Genomic DNA, 20123 nt, shown 5'->3' on the forward strand with positions numbered 1-20123 from the left:
ACAAAAGTTATACATGAAGGTAAGATACACCCAGGAGCATGGAACAGAAGAATTCTTATATATTTTCTTAGCGTAAATTTTGTACCATATCTTGTCATAAGCAAAATCTTTCATGCTTATCATAATCTATCACATATATATATATATATATATATATATATATATATATATATATATATATATATATATATATATATATATATATATATATATATATATATATATATACAGAGAGAGAGAGAGAGAGAGAAAGCTATATAAGAAAGAAGGATAAATGGGAATGATTTTTATGGAAATTTTAATAGTTAGTCTCAGTTTTTTGAGAAGATTATTAAGACAAATAAATTACTTATATCCATCAATTATATATACAGTAAAAATTACAACAATATGTTTTTTTAATGAAAAACTAACAAAATAATAGAAAGAATCAATTTCTGTGGTAGAGTGATAAAAGGTGTGTAATAGTCAGGAAAAAAGAATATTCTTTCATTTCTCTTCCCAACTTATTACGTTGACAACTTAAAAATATAATAGCTGTAGGATGGAGAGTTATTTGTAGATAAATACCTCTGACAATGGCTTTAAATATACATACCAAGATTTGAATAATTCCCCTTCATTTTACCACTAGCTAATGTCAACTACATGTGCAAACATACCATGCTTAAGCAGTGTGCATTGGGGTTGAAATCAGTTCCTAAGGCTATAGCAACTCCAGCATTGATCATTGATCTGACTGGTGGCGACTTCAGCCTCAGGGCTATAACCGTTGTAGGGAGTAACACAGCAAAACTATTCGCCTTTTGCATCAGTTCAATTCCAGCCGGAGAGATCTCTTCCAGATGGCTCATGGCTTCAGCACCCAAGGATGCACCCATCTAAAAAAAAATTAATAGTCAGGTTTACTGTCAAGATTGAATGTTCCCCTCTTAAACTATGGTCTTCTAAGCCTTTCGTGAATCGCCATGATTTTAAAATAAATGGAAATTGGGAATAATTCAATTTTAGAATCATGTATTTGTGCACATAGTAAATAGAAATAAGGGGGGAGGATAAAAAAGATAACAGGGTACAACGGAAGAGATAATTATGATTTAATTGGAGAGACTCCGTTACGCAGAAACTACTTTTAATCTTGTGTCAATCAATGTGTTCTGTAGTTTTTGGTCGATCGTTTTCTGCCATTTTTAAACGAAAATGAAACGATCATGCATTGTTTTCATAAAGTGACTTATGCTTCAAATTGTTTGGGGTAATAACTTCAACAACAAAACATCTAGCGTAGAAGTAAACCTGTTAGTATTCCTTTTGTTGCTTATGAGTCCTGACAGTTCAAAGTTGACTTTGTCAGAAAATTAAACATAATCCATGAAGCCTTATAAGTCTTCCAGATTCTCAGATTAGAATTGACACACTGATGCGCATTTTTCTACTACTAGTTCCCTCTGTCTAGGATTAAGAGGAATTAATAAGAATTCAAATAAAGATGTTACTTGAGAACACACAAGAAAGACTCTCGAGGAATCTCCAGTCCTTGATTACGTTTTGAAGTGATTTCTGTGTTTTTTTCTGTGCAGCATGAAAGTTTCTTTTAGCCCTTGTTCTCATCCTTCGAACTGAGTAAGTGTCTCTTAGACATTTAAAACTAAGGCTCTTCATATTCCAATTTTCTCTAAAAGCTTGAATCCAGTCTGGAATTCTGCTGTTTGATTGAGCATCACGACAATGGACTGGTCTCCTACAAGTGATTCATTTCGTCTGGCAAATGTTTTGAATGTTTCCAAAATGCGATTTATATTATAAATCACTAGTTTGGTTTACTTGTGCATTAATTTATTAGCACTACTTGGACTAAGACAACTTAATATGTTTCATATAGCTACAGAGTCATATGAAATCACTCATACCCAACATCCTCATCCAAAACTTGTTTATTAATTTTTTAAATTTGCTACACCCACAGACGTGCAATATCATTACAATAGATTGATGTGGGAGTGTGGAATACATTGCCCAATTATATAAAAGAATCTATTTCTCTAAGGTTGTTCCAAAAAATATTAAAAAATATCTTAGTGAGTAGATAAAAAAGTTGTTTATATTTTTTTTTTTTTGTTTACTGCTGTTTGTTTGTATTGGTAGTTTATAGCCTCTGGTAAGTTGGCAGTGCAGTATGGGAATTAAGTGTATGTATTGTTTTTATTTTGTCAATAAATCGAGTTAAGTCAAGTCACTGAAGATAAACTTAGCTTACAGTTTATAATTTTCAGGAAAAAAAAGTCTTCCACATAAAATGACTGTCCTCCGGGTTACGAAGACTTCGTGGAGTGGGTATTATTGCATATTTTGTAGAAAAATTGACTTTTGCTGAAAAACAAAGTGAATGTAATAGTTTTTCTTAACATAAGTGATCGCTGTTACTACTAAAAGTCGTACATGACATTTTCAAACTTATGAAGTAATTGCCAGAAACCGTTGCCTGAGTTGCATTCCATCACGCTTCGATTCTCTTTATCTACATTACCCTGCTGATCTCCCTTTAACAAACAGCTTAGAGATTAGTTTTTGGCAATTGCTTCAGAAATTTTCACAATGTCAGATACAACCTTTTGACGTAACCGAGACACATGGATTGTTTGTAATACCAATTATTGTCAGTCTAAGTTCAAAAATTATCAGATGAATCCGGTGGGGACAGTTGTTGCAACAACGACGATGCATGGCAGAGAATCAATTTTATGCCACTAATTATCTTGATGTAAGCAGTTATTATTATTATTATTACTGTTATTATTTTTTAAATAGTGAATATTGATTTGGTAATAAATTAGGTGTAATATGTTTTTGAAAGGGGCATTTCTAATAAATAGAGGCTTCATATTTGTGATGAAATCTGTCGGATTGATGGCCAGTCTGCTAAATGACGCCAAGTTATTGCACCCGAAAAACGACATCTAGCTACTACATTGGTTAAAAATAAAATATCAAAGACTGAACCAGCATTAAATATGGAGAAAAAAAAAATCATAAAATGACAACCAGAAAGAATCAATTCTGTGCAACGGCTTGTAATGACCATCCCATAGTAGGTCTCAAAAAGAAAAAAATACACTCTAAATCTCGGATATCAAATTGGCGAGCTTTGTAAAACAGCTTAAACCACAAATAACTTCGTGCACCAACATAAAACGGTACAAAAAGTGTCATCGCCGAATATCAAATATTATTGATATTCCCCGAATATCCTTTATTGAATGTTGCGTTCAAAAATCTCTATTCCATAGCATATTGTATGAGGAGTGAAAACATTCTAAAGAAGTTTGTCAGGACCTAAATCACGGTTATCACATTGTCAAGCTTCATAAAACGACTTAAAATGACAAGCAACGACAAAAAAACAGCACGTTAAAGCTTATAAAATAAATGCCTGAACGCATCAGTTATCAAAAACTTCGTGCTAACGAACAGTGAGTAAGGAGCGACCCAGCTCAATAGTAACCGAAACTCTAAAAACAGAGTTTTGCTACCAATGGATACATCAAAATAATCAGAGTTTTATGCTGACTTCAAATATATAAGTTTCATCGGGTTAAGTCTTACCCATCAAAAGCAACGAGCCTGAGAATACTTGCTTTATTTTCGAAAAAACAGAAACAATCCCTAAGAGTCATAGAATGAATCACAATTAAAAAAATGAAAATCACAACATCAGATTCAGCGTGTCAGAGAACCCTACTGCAGAGGTTTCAAGATCCTATCCTCAAAAATGTGGAATTATGTATTTTTTTTTTTGGTTGCCAGAAGAGAGATCACGGATGCGTGTGTTTTCCTTTTTCTTCCCAGGGGTGATAGTATCAACTCACTGGTCCTAGAATACCGCGAAAGACCTCATTTTAACGGAAATTAAAAGTTTTAGTGCCTTTTTTAAGTGACCAAAAACTGAAGGGCAACCAGGCCATCTCCAACGCTCACATGTATCCCAAATTCACGGGATCAAAATTTTATAATAGCAATTTTGTTCAGCCTAGTCGACAAGCCGGATAAATATGTCTTTGAGGATGACCCCCCACAGCCCCAGGGGGAAGGGCTGCAAGTTGTGAACTATACCCGTTGCTTACATACAGTGTGGGGTATTAGGAAGTAGACCGATGTTTTCAGGGGGATTTTTTCTGGTGGGGGGTCAGGCGTAGAAGATTACGTGGGAGGATCTTTCTATAGAGGAATTTTTCATGGGGGAAGGGAGTTTTTCATGAAGGAGACGCCAGATTTTCCAGCATTATTTAAAAACGATCAGAAATTAAATAAAAGAAAAATTCAGCTGAAAGTAAGAAGCGACATTAAAACTTAAGCGAACAGAAACTATTACGTGTATGAGGGGTTCACCCCCTCGTCAATGCCTCGCTCTTTACGCTAAAGCTTTTTTTAGCACTTTCAAAAGAGCTGGTTTATTCTAATTAAACCCTTTGTGATTCAGGGGTCATTCTTAAATAATTGGATTAAAATTCGAACTCTAGCGTAAAGAGCGAGATATTGACGAGAGGGCGAACCCCCTCATATATTAAACATTAAATAAATTTTCTTTTCAGTCTTAATGTTGCTCCTTACTTTCAGTAGAAAAAGATTGTTTCTTTTATTTAATTAATTCATAAGATTGGGTTGGTCAATTCTATTTCACAGCAGACTATACGCACATAAAGACTAAAAAATTTTCTCAAGGCAATGTTTGATGAAGAGAAAATGGACCGCGATGACGATGATCAGGCTGGCCAACAAAACTCTTAACAGCTCAAGGAAACACAAACAACATGCTTGAATATATTAAAGACCAGACGAAATACTTGGTACATGATTTGGAAATATCCAAAAACCTAAATATATGGTACACAGACGAAACACATGGCATATCAACGACCAAAAATGGTTTCAGTTCAAGCATTATAAAACCCAATTAAACCTAATACCAAAAACAATAACAAAACCCAAACCCAATTATAAAATCAAAGAGTGGAAAATATAAAAGCTACAATTATTTAATTTAACTGACGCTTGGAGTTATCTCTCCTGTCACTACCTTTTCTGAGAGGGGGGGGGGCAGGCTCATAAAGCACAGCGTGAGTTGAAACATATCCGTGAAAAGTAGTTACGTTATTGAGAAAAGATGAAGCTACAGGAACTTCAAAAACATGGGCATCCCATGGGAAGCAGACCTAAGCCCTTCTTCATATAGGCACATATCTTCTGTGAGACTATAATTTGTTTTTAACTATCAATATTAAGATACTGACTTCGCAAATGCTGCCACTCGATTCTTCAAACCCAACAATGCTTACAGTTGCTACTCAACTGGCTATACCTTCTTCCTTAGCCCCATCCCTGTAATTGTGCTTTTGACGTTAAAAATAATTATTCTTACTCACACCTATGTCGGAATATGACCAACTGAAAGTTTTCTTTCGTGCGTTTGAGTCCTAGACAAAATACCAGCCACTAAAAGGTGATGCCATTTAACCTATTCATTCCATTGATATAATCAAGCTGATAGCACTTGCAATTCATGTTCGCTCTGAATCATTTTAATTCAACTGAGCCTAGAGAAGCACAGAAAACAAATTTCGCGACAAACCTAAGAACAACTTTCCCCCTAGTAATTTTCTTAGAGCAAACATTGGAAAGTCCCTCAAGTAAACTTTTTCTAAAGGGGACAGTCAAGTCCCAAGAGAAGATATTCCCACCTTAAAAACAACTCTTTCTAAGTTCCTAATTTTGTGTTAGCTTCAATAGATTTTATCTGAGGGATTAAGGAACTGTTTATAAGTTTTTAGCCAATACGGTCTTTTCTCGTATTGCTACAAACATGAAAAGGGCTGCTTTCAAAATTTAGAAAATAAAATACGGACAGTCCAAAAAATGTAAAGAACATAGAAATATAACAAATCAAAGAATATGCTGCTATCTCCAACGGTGAAATCACCAGTGCTGTAAAGTTTTTCATGTATGTTATTTAAATACAAAATCGAAGCATTCAAACATGACATCGGGAACTTTCTAGCAACATCAAGTGACTTCAAAGCTGCATTAAAAGACCCTGCCTGAAATTACAGTTTTATTAGATAGCTGTTATTATAGTTTGTGGAATTTTTTGTGGATATAGTTTGTGGAACTCCAAAAAAAAAACGGCTTAAAGTTAAAAATCTACGAGGATGAAGTTTGTAAACTGTATTTCTATAAACAGAATTTAAATTTTATGCTTATTCTAATTACGCAAAAATTATTGGCGGTTAAAAAATTATTACGATCACTCCCATTCCTGAGGCTGTTTTCCCCTCCCCTTTTTCCAAAATTAGGTGGAAAGATCTACGAAGATGAAGTTTGTAAACTGTATTTCTAAAAACAGAATTTAAATTTTATGCTTATTCTAATTACGCAAAAATGATTGGCTGTTAAAAAATTATTACGATCCTCCCATTCCTGAGGCTCTTTACCCCTCCCCTTTTTCCAAAATTAGGTGAATTTTTGAGGAGACATTATGATTCTCGAGGATATTTTGGGGAAGAATGAAATTTTATCTTGGGCAAAATTTAGAGAAAAGCAGTATTTTTACAGATTCGGGAGATTTTTGAGGTTTCCGAGAACTCAATTTTCTTTCGGAGAAAATTGAGAAATTTTGGAGGATTTTGTCGATAAATTCGGGATTCCCAAGGCAGCGACTACCGGATTGACTTTCTCATTCTATCAAACTCCTTGGCTTACAAGTCCCAAAGCCTCTAAAACATCAAATTAAATGAGTTCCCAATATGACACAGTCAGAAAAACGGAAGTTCCTTGGTCAAACTTTGCGCAAGCCATGGGGGCTCATATCATGTCCTTCCCTTAATCACACAGGTAGAAACCCCTCGAATGGAATGACTCTGATTCCATTAAGTTCTAAATATCTAAGTCTCTATTTAAATGTGTCTGCGAAACTTCTAGTTTACTTGACCATAATTCTTGGGCTTTTCAACTAGTCTAACTATGGGAGCTATTTAGACATGTTAATTAATTACTATGTGGCAATGTAGTGGCACACAGGGCCCAAGAGGTGAAAAAAATTTGCTCTCTGTTCAATTTAATGCTTGAAAATGCTGTAAAAGGTTTAATTTTGATCTAAGAAGCCACTTTTCAAGTCTCTAGTGGAATCATTCGATGCTACGTGGCTCGGGAAAAAAATTATACGTAAGAGACACGAAGCTCTTTGCGAAATCATCCCTACTATAAACTTCGTTGACTATGTTATTCGTAAAGGTAAGAGTAGTAGTTTTACCTAGCATACTATTACAGTAATAACTAATGTAAAATAAAATTTTCCTTACATTATTTTTGAGGCATTTCTAGTTCTTTTACTTATTTATGCTGCTGAAACACTAGTCTCGTGGTTTTCCTCTTTTTCTTATCATTAAGGCAGTGACAGAACTTCTGTCGGGAAAAGTATGGATATGCTCCGCTTTGAGCATCAGTTTCATGTAATTTGTGGCAGTTTCTAGGTGAAAAATGTTGTAGATGTCGGAAATATATTATTTCTTGTAAAAGATGGCACTAAATAAAAGTTGGTACACAGAAGTTATATATCCTAAAGGATTACTTGGAATTGGTAGTGATAACAGGGGAAGAAAAAATTTGAATACAGATTAAGAAAAGCAGACATAAATAAAGAGAGAGTGTTGGAAGTAGATAGAGGGGTAATTTGGCATGAAAAGAAAGCAAAGGAGGGAAAGAGCTAATGAAGGTGAGAGGTGAGATAAAGGGGGAGACACAGACACGCTCAGTCAAAGCGCAGGCATACTCCCTCTCCCGAAAACTCCATGGACTATGAGAAAAACTGTTGTGACTCTAGAAGTAAATTTTTCCCTGCAACTAACAAAACGCTCTTCACCATATCCGCTGTTTGACAAATAATTGGTTAGACTACACAATTTTGAGCGAAATTTTTGCTAAAAATTTATAGTTCGGGCCGCCGAAAAACAAAAAAATAACAAGATACAAATTATTTCAAAAACCGGTTATTGGGCTCTGATTACTACACTTGAAGAATAGAGAAAAAACTAGAACCAGCAAATGTGGTTCCTCAACAACTTAAAAGTGGTCTATGCTGTCATTTGATTTTAAGGAATGGAAGACACTTACTTCAATTAAATAAAAAAAAACAAGTTTTTTTCAACTGAAAGTAAGGAGTAACATTAAAACTTAAAACGAACAGAAATTATTCCGTATATGAAAGGGTTGTCCCCTTCTCAACGCCCCGCTCTTTACACTAAAGTTTGTTATTGTTTTAAGAAGTAGAGTTGTGAGAAGAGTCAAAACTTTAGCTTAAAGAGTGAGGCGTTGAGGAGGGGACAGCCCCTGATGACAGATGAGATATCTTTTTGAGAATTAGATTTAGAAAACACATGTTTTCATTAAAATAAAAGGCAAATTTAGAAAAATTCACTAGCTTGCATAAATTGTCAACCTAAAACAAGCACAAATTCTATGTATGAAGAAATAAAAACAGTTGTAAAAATAAATTTCGATAAGCAATGATAACAAACTTAAAAATGGCACAAATTGCCTCTAATAAAAAAGATGTTACCGCCCACTAAAGGCTAAATAATCATATGTACCAGACTAAATTGATTTTTGTTCATATTAGAGCCAACATTTACCGTTGTCTCTGATATTAACGAAGTCACTCTTTATCTTCAGTGACATGGCACTCTTTACTAGAAATTAAATAAAAAAACTTTTTCAGTTGAAAAAAGTTTTTTCAACTAAAAATAAGGAGCGATATTAAAACTTAAAACGAACAGAAATTATTTCATATATGAAAGGGGCTTTCTCCTCCTCAACCCCCCGCTCTTTACACTGAAGTTTGACACTTTCTCACAACACTACTTTTTAAAACAATAAAAAAGAGGGTATAGCACCTTGCAATAACACATTTTTAGTTAAGAGCTATCCTTATCAACAGTAACCTAAAATCTAAGACTCCCTATTACAATATACGTAACAATAAAATACATTATTCATGCTGATTCTTAATATGCAAAATGTGTTAATTTTAGATTTATTCTTTAAAAGCAATTAGCACATAAACATTTGTGTAATTTTAGAAATTGTAATTAAACTCCGTTATATTGATGGAAACTATACAATAAAAATTAAGCATGTGACAGACTTAAAGGTACTATCTGCAAAATGTAAAATTTTTAGTTTTTTTTTGAAGTGGATGAATGACTATATATTTCATATATATATATAATGGCTATCCCGTGAATGTTCGAAATTAGTTACTGCCGACAATCATCGGTGAATGTCCGAATGATCGACTTTTTTCCCCTTGAATTTAGTCAGCGTTGTCAGTCAACTTTTTCGGTTTTATTCAAGGTATGATAGCGATAGGTTAGTTTAGGTTTTCAGCCCATTTCTGAGATTCACAACCTAATTTGACTTAGCTTCACCTAGTCTAGCTTTAACTTTTACCATCAAAGCTTGCATAAGTCTGAAAGAGCTGATTCGTAAAGCTGATTGAATCCAGATTTTGGATATTCACAGTAAGTTGTTAACTGAGGGTAATGTGTTACCATGTGTAACCTGAGGGTAACACCAGCCTCCCTTTTTACACTCTCCAACGAAGAAGTTCCCGCTTTGTTCTTTATTTTTAGGTCGTAAGGTGTAAAAACAGCAATTTCATTTAAAATAAGAAATTCTGGCGTTAATTCAATTTATCCCTCCTTTTACTACATCAAAGAATCATCCATTTTGTAGGATTTGCTATCTCTTGGGACTCTTTATGATTCTCACTGTTGTTTCTCTTCTAACCACAGATTCAGTGTAAAAATCAATGTGATCTACCTATCACTTGTCTTTTAAACACAGTTTTCTTTGTCCATTATTTGCAATTTCGATTCGTTGTGATATTTTTTTTTCACATATTTTTCAGCCGCTGATCTTGTTATGTTTCATTTTCGTGCATCATTACCTCAGATTTTTTTTCCACGCATTTTGCTTTAGCTGCTCGGATTCATTTAAAATCATGTATAATTTCGTATTAACTTGTAAATACCAAAAATACTTCTTTACCAGGTTCTTCCAAATCGTATTTTTTTATTTAATTGAGTCGTTATATATTTAGTAACAATCACGAATGCTCCAATAACTTTGCCCAATGAAATAGCTAAATAACGCATTGGAATTTTTGACATGAATTCAATTCCTCTTTCCTGTGTATTCTTTACAGACGCTAAAATAATACACTTATTATTCCATTGTAATTTCTGAAATATCTAAATAACACATTTGTATAATTATCTTCTTATTCCTTAGTTTTAACTACATTTTCGTTTCGAATTCCAAGTATTTTTTGCTGTGTCTTGTGCAATGTCTTTGTATAATTTTGCACGTTTTATAGATACTAAATATTAATTTCTCTTTTCTGTTTATCCTTCAAAGACTCACACAGGCCAAATTAACACACTCTTTCATTCCATTGCAAATTTGATTTGTCTTCTAAGTGCAGGTTTCATTGTGCAACATTTCGTTTCCAATTCAATATAATTTTTGCTGATTCTTGGTCCATGACTTTTTCTTTGGGCGTTCGTAATCACTTGTCATCTTTTGTAACGTTGCATGTATAATAGATACACAAACAAAACGACCACCTTTGGAGGAAAAACTATGTAATGTTTGCTCTTTGAATGTGTATAAATGTGACGTCACTCACATGAATTATTTTCTGGCAAGAATTGAATTTCTTTTTCCGTTCTTTTTCCTTTTTCTTGGTTAAGAAATTTATTTTCTCCTTTATGTGTATCTTTGCAGAAGATAGAACAATATCTCTTTATTCTAGGATGAAAAATCCGAAATTCAGATGGATTAAGTAATTCTGGCGGGAACTACCTTCTTCCTGTTTATCCTTCACAGAGTCACGCAAGGTAAGCCAACACGTTCCTTCATTCCATTGTAATTCTGCTTTGTCTTCCAGCAGCATGTTTAGTTGGGGAACGTTTTCTTTTGTAATTCAATATGATTTTTGCTGTTTTTGTTCCATATCTTTCTCTGCAGCTGTTCAGAGTCGTTTGCCACCTTTCAGAGTTTTGTATGCGTCATGGATACTAAAAACGATATGACTACTCTTGGGAGGAAAATGATGAAATTTATGCTCTTGATATATGCTCATAAACATGACATCTCTCATGAAGAGATAAACATAAACATGAAGACTTTAAATAAATTTTCAAAAACGCAGGACTTATCTAGATCGTTTTTTAGGCCGAAAAATTCCAAAGTGCCAATTTCCGAATAAAAGAGCTGTTTTAAAAAAATTATATATAAATAAGTACATACACAGTTTTTTTGTTTAAGGAAGTAGAAATATATAATTATAAATGCACTATCTGCCAAAAAGGCACCTGTGTTTTCTGGCCAGGAAATCTTAGGGCGAAAATTGGCATTCTGGACTTTTCTAGCCATAAAACACGATCTAGATAGGTCGACAGTTTGATCAAATTTGTTTAGAGCCTAAATTTTTGAAACACAGTGCTCATGTAACTTCATTACGTACACTGGCGGATCAAGGGGGCCAGGGAGGACCCACCCCCCCCAGTTTTTTTCTAGTACCCTTTTATCCTGTATTTTTTTTTTCACTCTTTTTTGGGAATAATTTTGTCAATTTGGTCAATTATTGGCACCTTTGTCACGTTCTCCCCCCCAGGAAATTGATCATTGGCGCTCTTGTCACATTGGGCCTCCCCGCAAATTCTGCTCTAGATCCGCTCTTGCTTACGTAAAATCCATGTAAGATCCTTACGACCCATGTGAGATTCTTTTAAATCAAGACAAAAAACAAACTTACATATTCTAACAGCTATTGGAAAAGAAAATTCTTTAAACACTTGAAATATCCCAACAGTTTATTAGTCTGGCTCCTTAAGTTCCAAAAATTAAACTAGAATAAATATAACTAAGTATAAAATAGTAAGTACAACATAGTAAGAAATCCCTACCTTTTTTCTTCATTTTGTATATCAACAAAAAATTGCCTATAGGGGGGACCCAAAAAACGCAAATGTACAATTGCTAAAGATGATAATTTGTTTGAACAAGAAGAAATTTTTGTCTAACCAGCTCAACCATCAAGCTTGATAAAACCAAGAGGACGACCCGAAAAACACAAATTCACAATGGCTGAAAATGAGCAGCCTGGACCATCAAATGTGACAGGACTTATCTGAGCAACTAAAGCAAAGGGGACAAATGAGAGCAGATATGCAAGATGTCTTCTGACGAAGGCTTTGCACATCCTTTAAATAATAGGATCTCTCGTAACTTAATGGATCTGTTGGAAGAAATATTGTGAGACAAAAACAATTATACCAAACGTAATTTCGAAATCGGAGAAGTGTAGGATGATGTAAATCAACGTGCTGCTTCACTGGGACAAAAACCTCCTAAAGTCCATCTTATTTTTACTATGTCAGATGCTGTGGATTATAGGCGAATAAACCCTCGTGCGTGTATTGTGATATACGCTACCCTTAAGGACATTGAAAAATGTCTAAAGAAATGAAAAAAAAAATAAAAAAAAAATATACAGTTAGACAACGAGGATTACACCGTGTCAAAAACGAAAGTGAAGAACGAAGAAATATGCGGAAGTTTGCCTAGAAGGCAAACTAAAATCAAGAGGAACAACGCAGTTGTAATATCGACGGCAACAATCTATGGCGCAAAAACCAGTACAAACCTACAAAGCTGTCGTAAACTGCTCAACTGTTAATTACAAGTTATTAGGATCCTTCAACATTGTATATGTTCACTGTGGAGTCCGCCATTTACCTGAAGAAAGAGTAGCAAACAAAGGTGATTAATTTGGAGAATGCTGCTCACATTGTCGAACTGCATTGCGCCTTCAAAATTTCCAAATGAATCGGTTTGCCTTGTTTTAGTACATCACCTGCTCTCTAAAAAGTTCCAAAAATGAATCCAAAACTTGAACTCCTGATTCACTTTAGCTTCATTTAACGTGAAGGATGATCTAATCATCAATAGTCGTAATATTTTTAGAATCAAAGTAGCTGGACAGATTTATCACAGAATCAATTTGGCTGCATATTCATTACAAGCCACTCAAGATGATTTTTATACCAGCTTAATATGGCCAAATGTACTTTTTAGACCCCAAATGCACTTTTTAGCTGGTGAAAAATGCCGTTGCACGTTTAAATTTTGGGATCTCTCGTAACTGAATGGAACTGTTGGAAAAATATTGTGGGACGAAAACGACTATGCCGAAGGTTATATTAAAATGTGAGAATTCAAGGATGATGTAAATCAACGTAGGACAGCACAAATGTGCAGCTAATTTTTACTGTGCCATATGATGTGGATTATAGATGGTCCAACACTCCTACATATAACGAAGTATGTGCTGTTCTTAATTTTAATGCTGACCATAGTTTTCCGTTAAATGAAATGGTTGTAAAACCACAAAAGTAACTGAAAGTAACTTTTAGTTACTTTCGTGGTTTGATGAAGGTAGTTGCAAATTGTAAATGTAAGTAATTGTGTATTACGTATATTTTGTTGTTTTTCTTCACTTTCTTTTGCTGGCCATAGACCCGTTTGTAGTTGTATTCTTATTTGTTTTTGTCATGGATGGCCAGTTCGGCTTTATATCTTATATGCTCCTTTCTTACAATCCGTTACCACGAACTGTTAGATCAATTGACGCTATTTCAGTTGGGCTATTAAATTTTAATCCGTCTCCCCATGAGATTAGCCCAGCATCTAACTTGATTAGATTTATTTATATTTAGCATCATATTTAATATCCTACTTTTCTAAGCAGGATATTTAATCGTAAAGTTTTATCATTTATTAACTAGACATTATAAGTTTCATATTAAGTTATCGTTATTTTAGTATAAGACTGTTAAGTATTTCAGTACAATATTTAATTTTTTCTAAGTATTTTTTAGGTAATTAAAAAGTATAAGGATATTTAAGCGTTAAATAGCTTATATTTTTAATGAAACTGCCCAATACTATACAGTCAGTGCCACTAGTAATTTTTAATTCCCGTCTTCCCGTGATAAATTAACAAATACCCAGCTTTTATAAGTTTTCCATTCTATTTGACTTGAAGTACAAATGTAAGCGAACAATAAGTTACCTCAGCTCCTCCGATGGGTGCAAGCTCATCTGCATGGAAATTCAGCCTTAGACCAGTCTTTCTTCCGGCATTTAGGATCGCCCGTGACTCTTCAATTTCAAACACTCCTTTTTCACAAAAAACGTCAATACTGTCCACTGATATTGCTTTCGAATTTCGCAAACGGATTACTTCGGGAAGCTGATTTTCAATTATGTCTTTTGTTGCTTCGCTTGCTGTTTTTCCCCTGAAAGATAGAAAGGTTCTTTTGCAAGAAGCCTTATAATTTTAAGCTATAGTAATAAAACTACAGAGCTTCTTCAATTGGACATAAATAAGAAAGCACAAGATATTGCAATCTTTGACCAGTTAGGTCAAAGATTGGAGTAATTAATGCAAATAAAATTCAAAAAAATTATATACACAGAAATTTTGAAAAAATAACAACACACCAATAGAAATATGTGCAGATACATAAGGACGAAAGAGTAGATTTTTTAAAGAAAATTTAGTGCTTTCAAAATCTCCAGTAAGATTTTTAGTAATTGAAAAAGAATAGACAAAATGAAATCACAATCTGGCTTTCATAGTTTTAAATGAATGTCTTTGGGGAAAGAGGAGCGTGGGAGGGGGACTGGTTGCCCTCCGGTCAATTTTGAATCTAAGAGAAGGAACTAGAAATTTCAAGTTCTACTCTAATGAACTACTTCCGAAGCTTTTACGACAACTCCTTCCATATGAAGTGTTTCGGAGAAAAAAAAAACAATAAAAATAATAACGTATGAGCCCACTTCGCTCTTTACTTTGGTAATGCTATTTCACTGACATATCCAAGATATTTTCATTTTTCCATCTTCGCCACTTCAGAAATAAGCGGTTGGCCATTTCTGCAACTGATCTTAGCGTTATTTAGCGTTAGGATTATTGACGCTAACTGGCTTCTAATTTGTACCTCAAGCAAACATTTTTAACGCTTCTTTTTGCTGTCTTTATATCAGGTTTCCAGTACTCACTATCACAGAGCAAAACTGACATGACACTAATGTTTAGGGATCTCAGATTTAATTGAAGAAAGCATAATTTTAATATCCCAGCTGATAATCAAAGACGGTATTTATCAGACAACTATTCTCTTTCAGACAACCAAGCATGTTCCCTGGTACATACCCTGCGAAACATCTAGATTGCGCATTAGAATCATTATTGTGCTATTTTTTTTAGTTTTATGTCATAGAGGGGTAAATCAGCAATTTCATTGAATCAAGATATTCTGGCGTGAATTCAAACCCTCTTTCATGTTTATTCTTCACAGGAACATAACTTTTATAGGACATGTATTCTCCTGGGAGGCGATTGGCAATCTCAAAATTAATTTTACTTACTTATTTTTTTTAGCGGCGCTGAAAATAACACGTTCCTTCATTCCATCGTACTTTTGATTTGTCTTCTAAGCACAGATTTTGTCGTGCAACCTTTTCATTTGCAATTCAATGTGATTGTCAATTTCGTTTGTCCCATGTCTTTTGCTTTAGCTGTTTGGAGTCATTTGTCACCTTACATAAGTTCGTAGGCGTTATAGATAACAAAAACGATACGATCACCGCTGCGAAAAATTACGCAAGTTGCTCTTTAAATGCATACGAATGTGACATTATTCACTTGAAAAACTTTTTTACAAAACTAAGGCTCTGAGCGAATTTTTCTAAGCTCGTGACCTATCTAGATCATTTATTCAGACCAGAAAATCTCAGGGTGCCAATTTTCTAAGAAACAATAAGGACCCACTTCCTATTTAAAAAAAAGACATACATAAATATATACACACTTATTGCTTGATTAAAAAGATTAGACAAGTCCTGGAATAAAGAAGATGGCGGTTTGAATGCAAAGGGTATTCTTTATTATCATTTCGTAGTATGGATTTACTTCGGGAAGGAACGCAACGCATTCGTCAATAACATTGAATGCTGATTTTGTTCGGTTCTTTCGTTTCTGGTGAATTCGGAATTTAAAGATCTAGAAATATGTAGTCCATGGCATCAAAAGGACATCTGTCACATTTGATTTTCAAACAATTTATGCCTTGGTCACAGGTTACTAAATTCAATTGCAACGGTCTCACTTTTCTATTGCCGACTCCATCCTAAGGCAATCTTGTTCTATGGTTGCTTGTTCCATTCTTTGACGGCAGTTAGTGACGTAAAAAATTTTGCCCCTCATTTTACATTTGAAGGACTTGCAACACTCATTTCTATGGTTTTTTTCCGCTCGCTTGGCTCCTATTGTGCCATTTAGACTTGCAAAGAATAAGACTTTGAGACTGAAGACCGCCAGCATGTTTTACAGGCCTCGTCTTAGATAGATTTTTTCATGTTTTTTAAGTAAATTCATTATCAGAAAATCAGTAACGGACTAAAGCCAAGAAAAAAAAGTTCAAGACAGGTGAAAGTGTATTTGCTCTTCATAACTGATTTAGGATATTGGAAGACTGAGCCTCAGAACCTGCTTACTGCACCTGTTCTTACTATATAAACGATGACGCCGTTGTCACATCAAAATATGAAAAAGAAATATTTCCTAAAGATATAAAATACTTGCCGGAAAACTGGATTTTGTCATTTTGGAAGATGGTACAGGAAAAATACTCACTTCACCAAAAAGAATGCGCAAAGGCGACATGCTTCAATGACAGATATTCTGCAACCGATTAGCCCTTGTTAAAGCAGCTTAAACTTTGAAATTCATTAGGTAAAACGAGTTACAACGAAGCTTATGATACTGGTGATTTAGAAGTCTTTTGCTGTTGAATTTGCTAACCTCTTATACCACTTAACTGTGTTGTTACAGAGGCGATTAGGATTGCAAATTCTGGGATGGAACTTTTATTGGACTGGCTACTAGATTCTATGGTGAATATTGTTAAATTCTACGCTCGAATGTAATTTTTTTGCAATGCTTTTCGAGATTATGATCAAATTCAGAAATTTAGCTATTTTGTTTTCAAATTCCACCCTTTTTTCTGTAAAAAAATAATTTAATTACAAGGACAGTCATCAGCCAAAACAATTTTCAAACAGACACTTAGAAATGGTTTTGATTTAACAAGCATTGTATCTCCGCAGTTTTATTACGTTCAACTTTCATCCCTCAACCAACTTGGCGCATTTATTTAGATACACTTCAGTAAACTCCTTGTTGACTCACCCCACTGTATCCAAGAGATGTAAAGTATTATTCATTAGCAGTCAGCAACTTTTGCCCATTAATTAGAGAAGCCCCCTTATTAAACGTTACACTTTTATAATTTACCAGGAAAAAAAGTTGTACGAGTTTCACCTCAAGGCTAAAAAGATTTCATTTCAACTCTTAAATAATTATTAATTTTCGTAGTGGAAAAAAACAACAAACAATTAAAGCTTTTTTTATCTCTCTGTATATTTTCTTAAGTAACAAAATTGCTAAATGATTTCTGTTAGATTTTGGTCCTGTTGTCCTGCAATTCTCATTTCTAAGTGTTGTGATGAGAAGAGGTTGGGAGGAGATATTAGTTGCAATTAATTCACGATTTATAATACAAAATTGCTAAGGGAGAATATAATATAGTGTAAAAAATAAGGGTTTCTTAGGATTTCAAAACCAATAATGAAATCTCAAAGCTTATGCATAAATGGTTAGTACCCTAACACAACAATGATAGAAATCTAGTAATATCCCCCAGGTGCATAAGTTGGAAATGTTAAGGGACATAAATGTGGCCCAATCCAAATTGAAATACACAGCTAGAGATATTTTAACTCTTAATCTCCGATTTTCTATTTTTGCCGACTATATCCACTAATGTTTCCTTACATTAAAATAAACCCAAGGCAGGCAAGATTTTGAATTTGGTCCTTTTTTTTTTTTTTTTTTTTTTTCACAAAAGTGTCTTTACTTGGACAAAACACAATAAACTGTATTCTTTATATTCAAAGAATCCAAATGTCAATGAAATTCTCATCAAAATTTCAAATAAATAATCTAACTGTTATGATCATTTTATAATTTTTGAAATTAAGTTTTATCGAGAGAAAATATAGGGCGCAGTTGGCAAGTTTGTGCAAGCAATTTGAATCTGATATTTTTTTTTTCTTTTTTTTTCTTTTTTTATTCCACATCCTCATCATTATTCCTTGAAAACAAAAGCAAATAAACCGAATTTAATTAATTTTAATTTTGTTAGAATTAATTGTGCAATGCAAAGACAAAGGGGTCTTTGCAAACGTGAGAGTTGCCTATCAAGTATTATTAGGGATTGCAGTGTCGGTGAATATATGAATGTGTGTTGCAATGAATATATTTGGCTCTCTGGCTTAAGCGATTTAAAATTTTGATATTACTGATTTAAAAAAAGGCAACACACTCAGACACTAAATAAAAAAAAATTCACTTAAAGTTAAGATTGAAATTTAAATTTAAAACTGCAGATATTCAAAACTAAATTTAGGGCTGAATATTCGAAAGTTTTCATGCGTGATATAATAAATTGTGTATTCTACTAAAAACACAAACGGTACATGTAATCTGAATCCAACCGTTCAGGATTGAATGTCAAATACTAGACAAGCATGTCAAATACAAAAATAGCTTCACATCTGTCTTTTAAAACTCTTAGAAGTTTAGTACATGAGTCATTTTTATCAACATCTATTTCGTCACATTAACCTAACATATTGAGCTCTGCTCTTTGTTAGCTAAAGCAGAAATTCTGTTCTAATTATTGTATTAACAAACTTTAATTATACAATTAATAGTCATTCATGAAACTTAGTAGTGTCAGAACTAAATCCTAGTTAGTATTTTATTCGACATTTTAAACGAAAATTTTCATTTTTCGGAATCAAAAATAATCAATCGTTAGACCCTGAAAAGAAGAAAAAAAAATCCTTGACTCTGAGAAGTTTAACCCTTACAATTTAGACACACTTGCTTGCTGTGTTCAGATACGCAAGAACAACTTTTATGTCGAAAGGAGACACTAGCTCAACAGCACGGAGAGTAGGCAAGCTGTAAGGAAAATATATAGTTGTATAAGCACTTTTGAAAGAAACTAAGCCTGTCATGGAGGGGAGAACATAAGCTAAATCGTCCCTTCCTTTGTACACTTTCCTGGTCATGTTTCTTTTAAGTTATAAATATTCATTTCCTCTGAAAGTTCAAATTGTTCATAATTTTTAATCATAATGTCCTCTGTTTTCACTAAAGCGTGCAATCCATTACAACAGGAAAGACAAATTTTAGATTGGACAATCCACATTTTGTCTATGTGATTTCTGTATTTTTTTAAGAACAAATCTCGCTCTTTGTTCCAGTCGAAAAACAATTTTTTTGCCATGTTATCAACCCATAAGATCTGCCCTCGGAGAGCAATTGAGTACAAAAGCTTTTGTAAAGGAGTTTGAAGAGATTGTTTAAAAAACACTTACTTTGGGACAGCGTGAGCACCACAGAATGTACTGGAAATTGAAAGAGGAAGGCAGTTCTTGGCTTTCTCAATGACTTTCAACATTTTTATTTCAGTTTCAAGATCAAGGCCATATCCAGACTTTGCCTCTACTAAAACCGTCCCTAGAAGAACAAATTCAAGTTAATTTCAATGAAAGAAAGTTTTCAGATGAAGGAAAAAGAACAAAAGAGAGACAGCCAGATTTCCTGGCTTTTCGGACCTTCCCTCTGCTCACTCTGGCCTTTAGCACTTGAAAATATAGCTTGACATACTTCCAATCACTACACTCTCTAAGGTGTCATCTTAACTCTTCATTCCAAGCTTCGTATCGCCATGTTACATTTCCAATTTTTATTATTATCAATTTCATTTTATAGCTTATGAGCATTCTATTGGGTCCAATACTATTTTGCAGTAATTTTTATATTGCTCACTTGATTTGTTTTCTTTAATTTTCAGTGCACACACAATCAC

General features: G+C 33.8%; 1 protein-coding gene across 3 annotated transcripts in view; it reads right to left on the reverse strand.

The window, feature by feature from the left end:
* LOC136026660 (probable imidazolonepropionase) overlaps positions 1–20123 on the reverse strand; it is a 156070-nt gene that overhangs the window by 25239 nt on the left and 110708 nt on the right. For all 3 annotated transcript variants that reach the window (XM_065703412.1, XM_065703410.1, XM_065703402.1), the window contains exons 5-7: positions 19630–19771; positions 14189–14414; positions 663–881 (exon numbers count right to left, since the gene is read on the reverse strand). In XM_065703412.1, the coding sequence (XP_065559484.1) occupies positions 663–881; positions 14189–14414; positions 19630–19771 (587 nt within the window). The remainder of the gene's footprint in view (positions 1–662; positions 882–14188; positions 14415–19629; positions 19772–20123) is intronic.

This window comes from Artemia franciscana, chromosome 1 (assembly GCF_032884065.1).
Source record: "Artemia franciscana chromosome 1, ASM3288406v1, whole genome shotgun sequence".
Taxonomy (NCBI): domain Eukaryota; kingdom Metazoa; phylum Arthropoda; class Branchiopoda; order Anostraca; family Artemiidae; genus Artemia; species Artemia franciscana.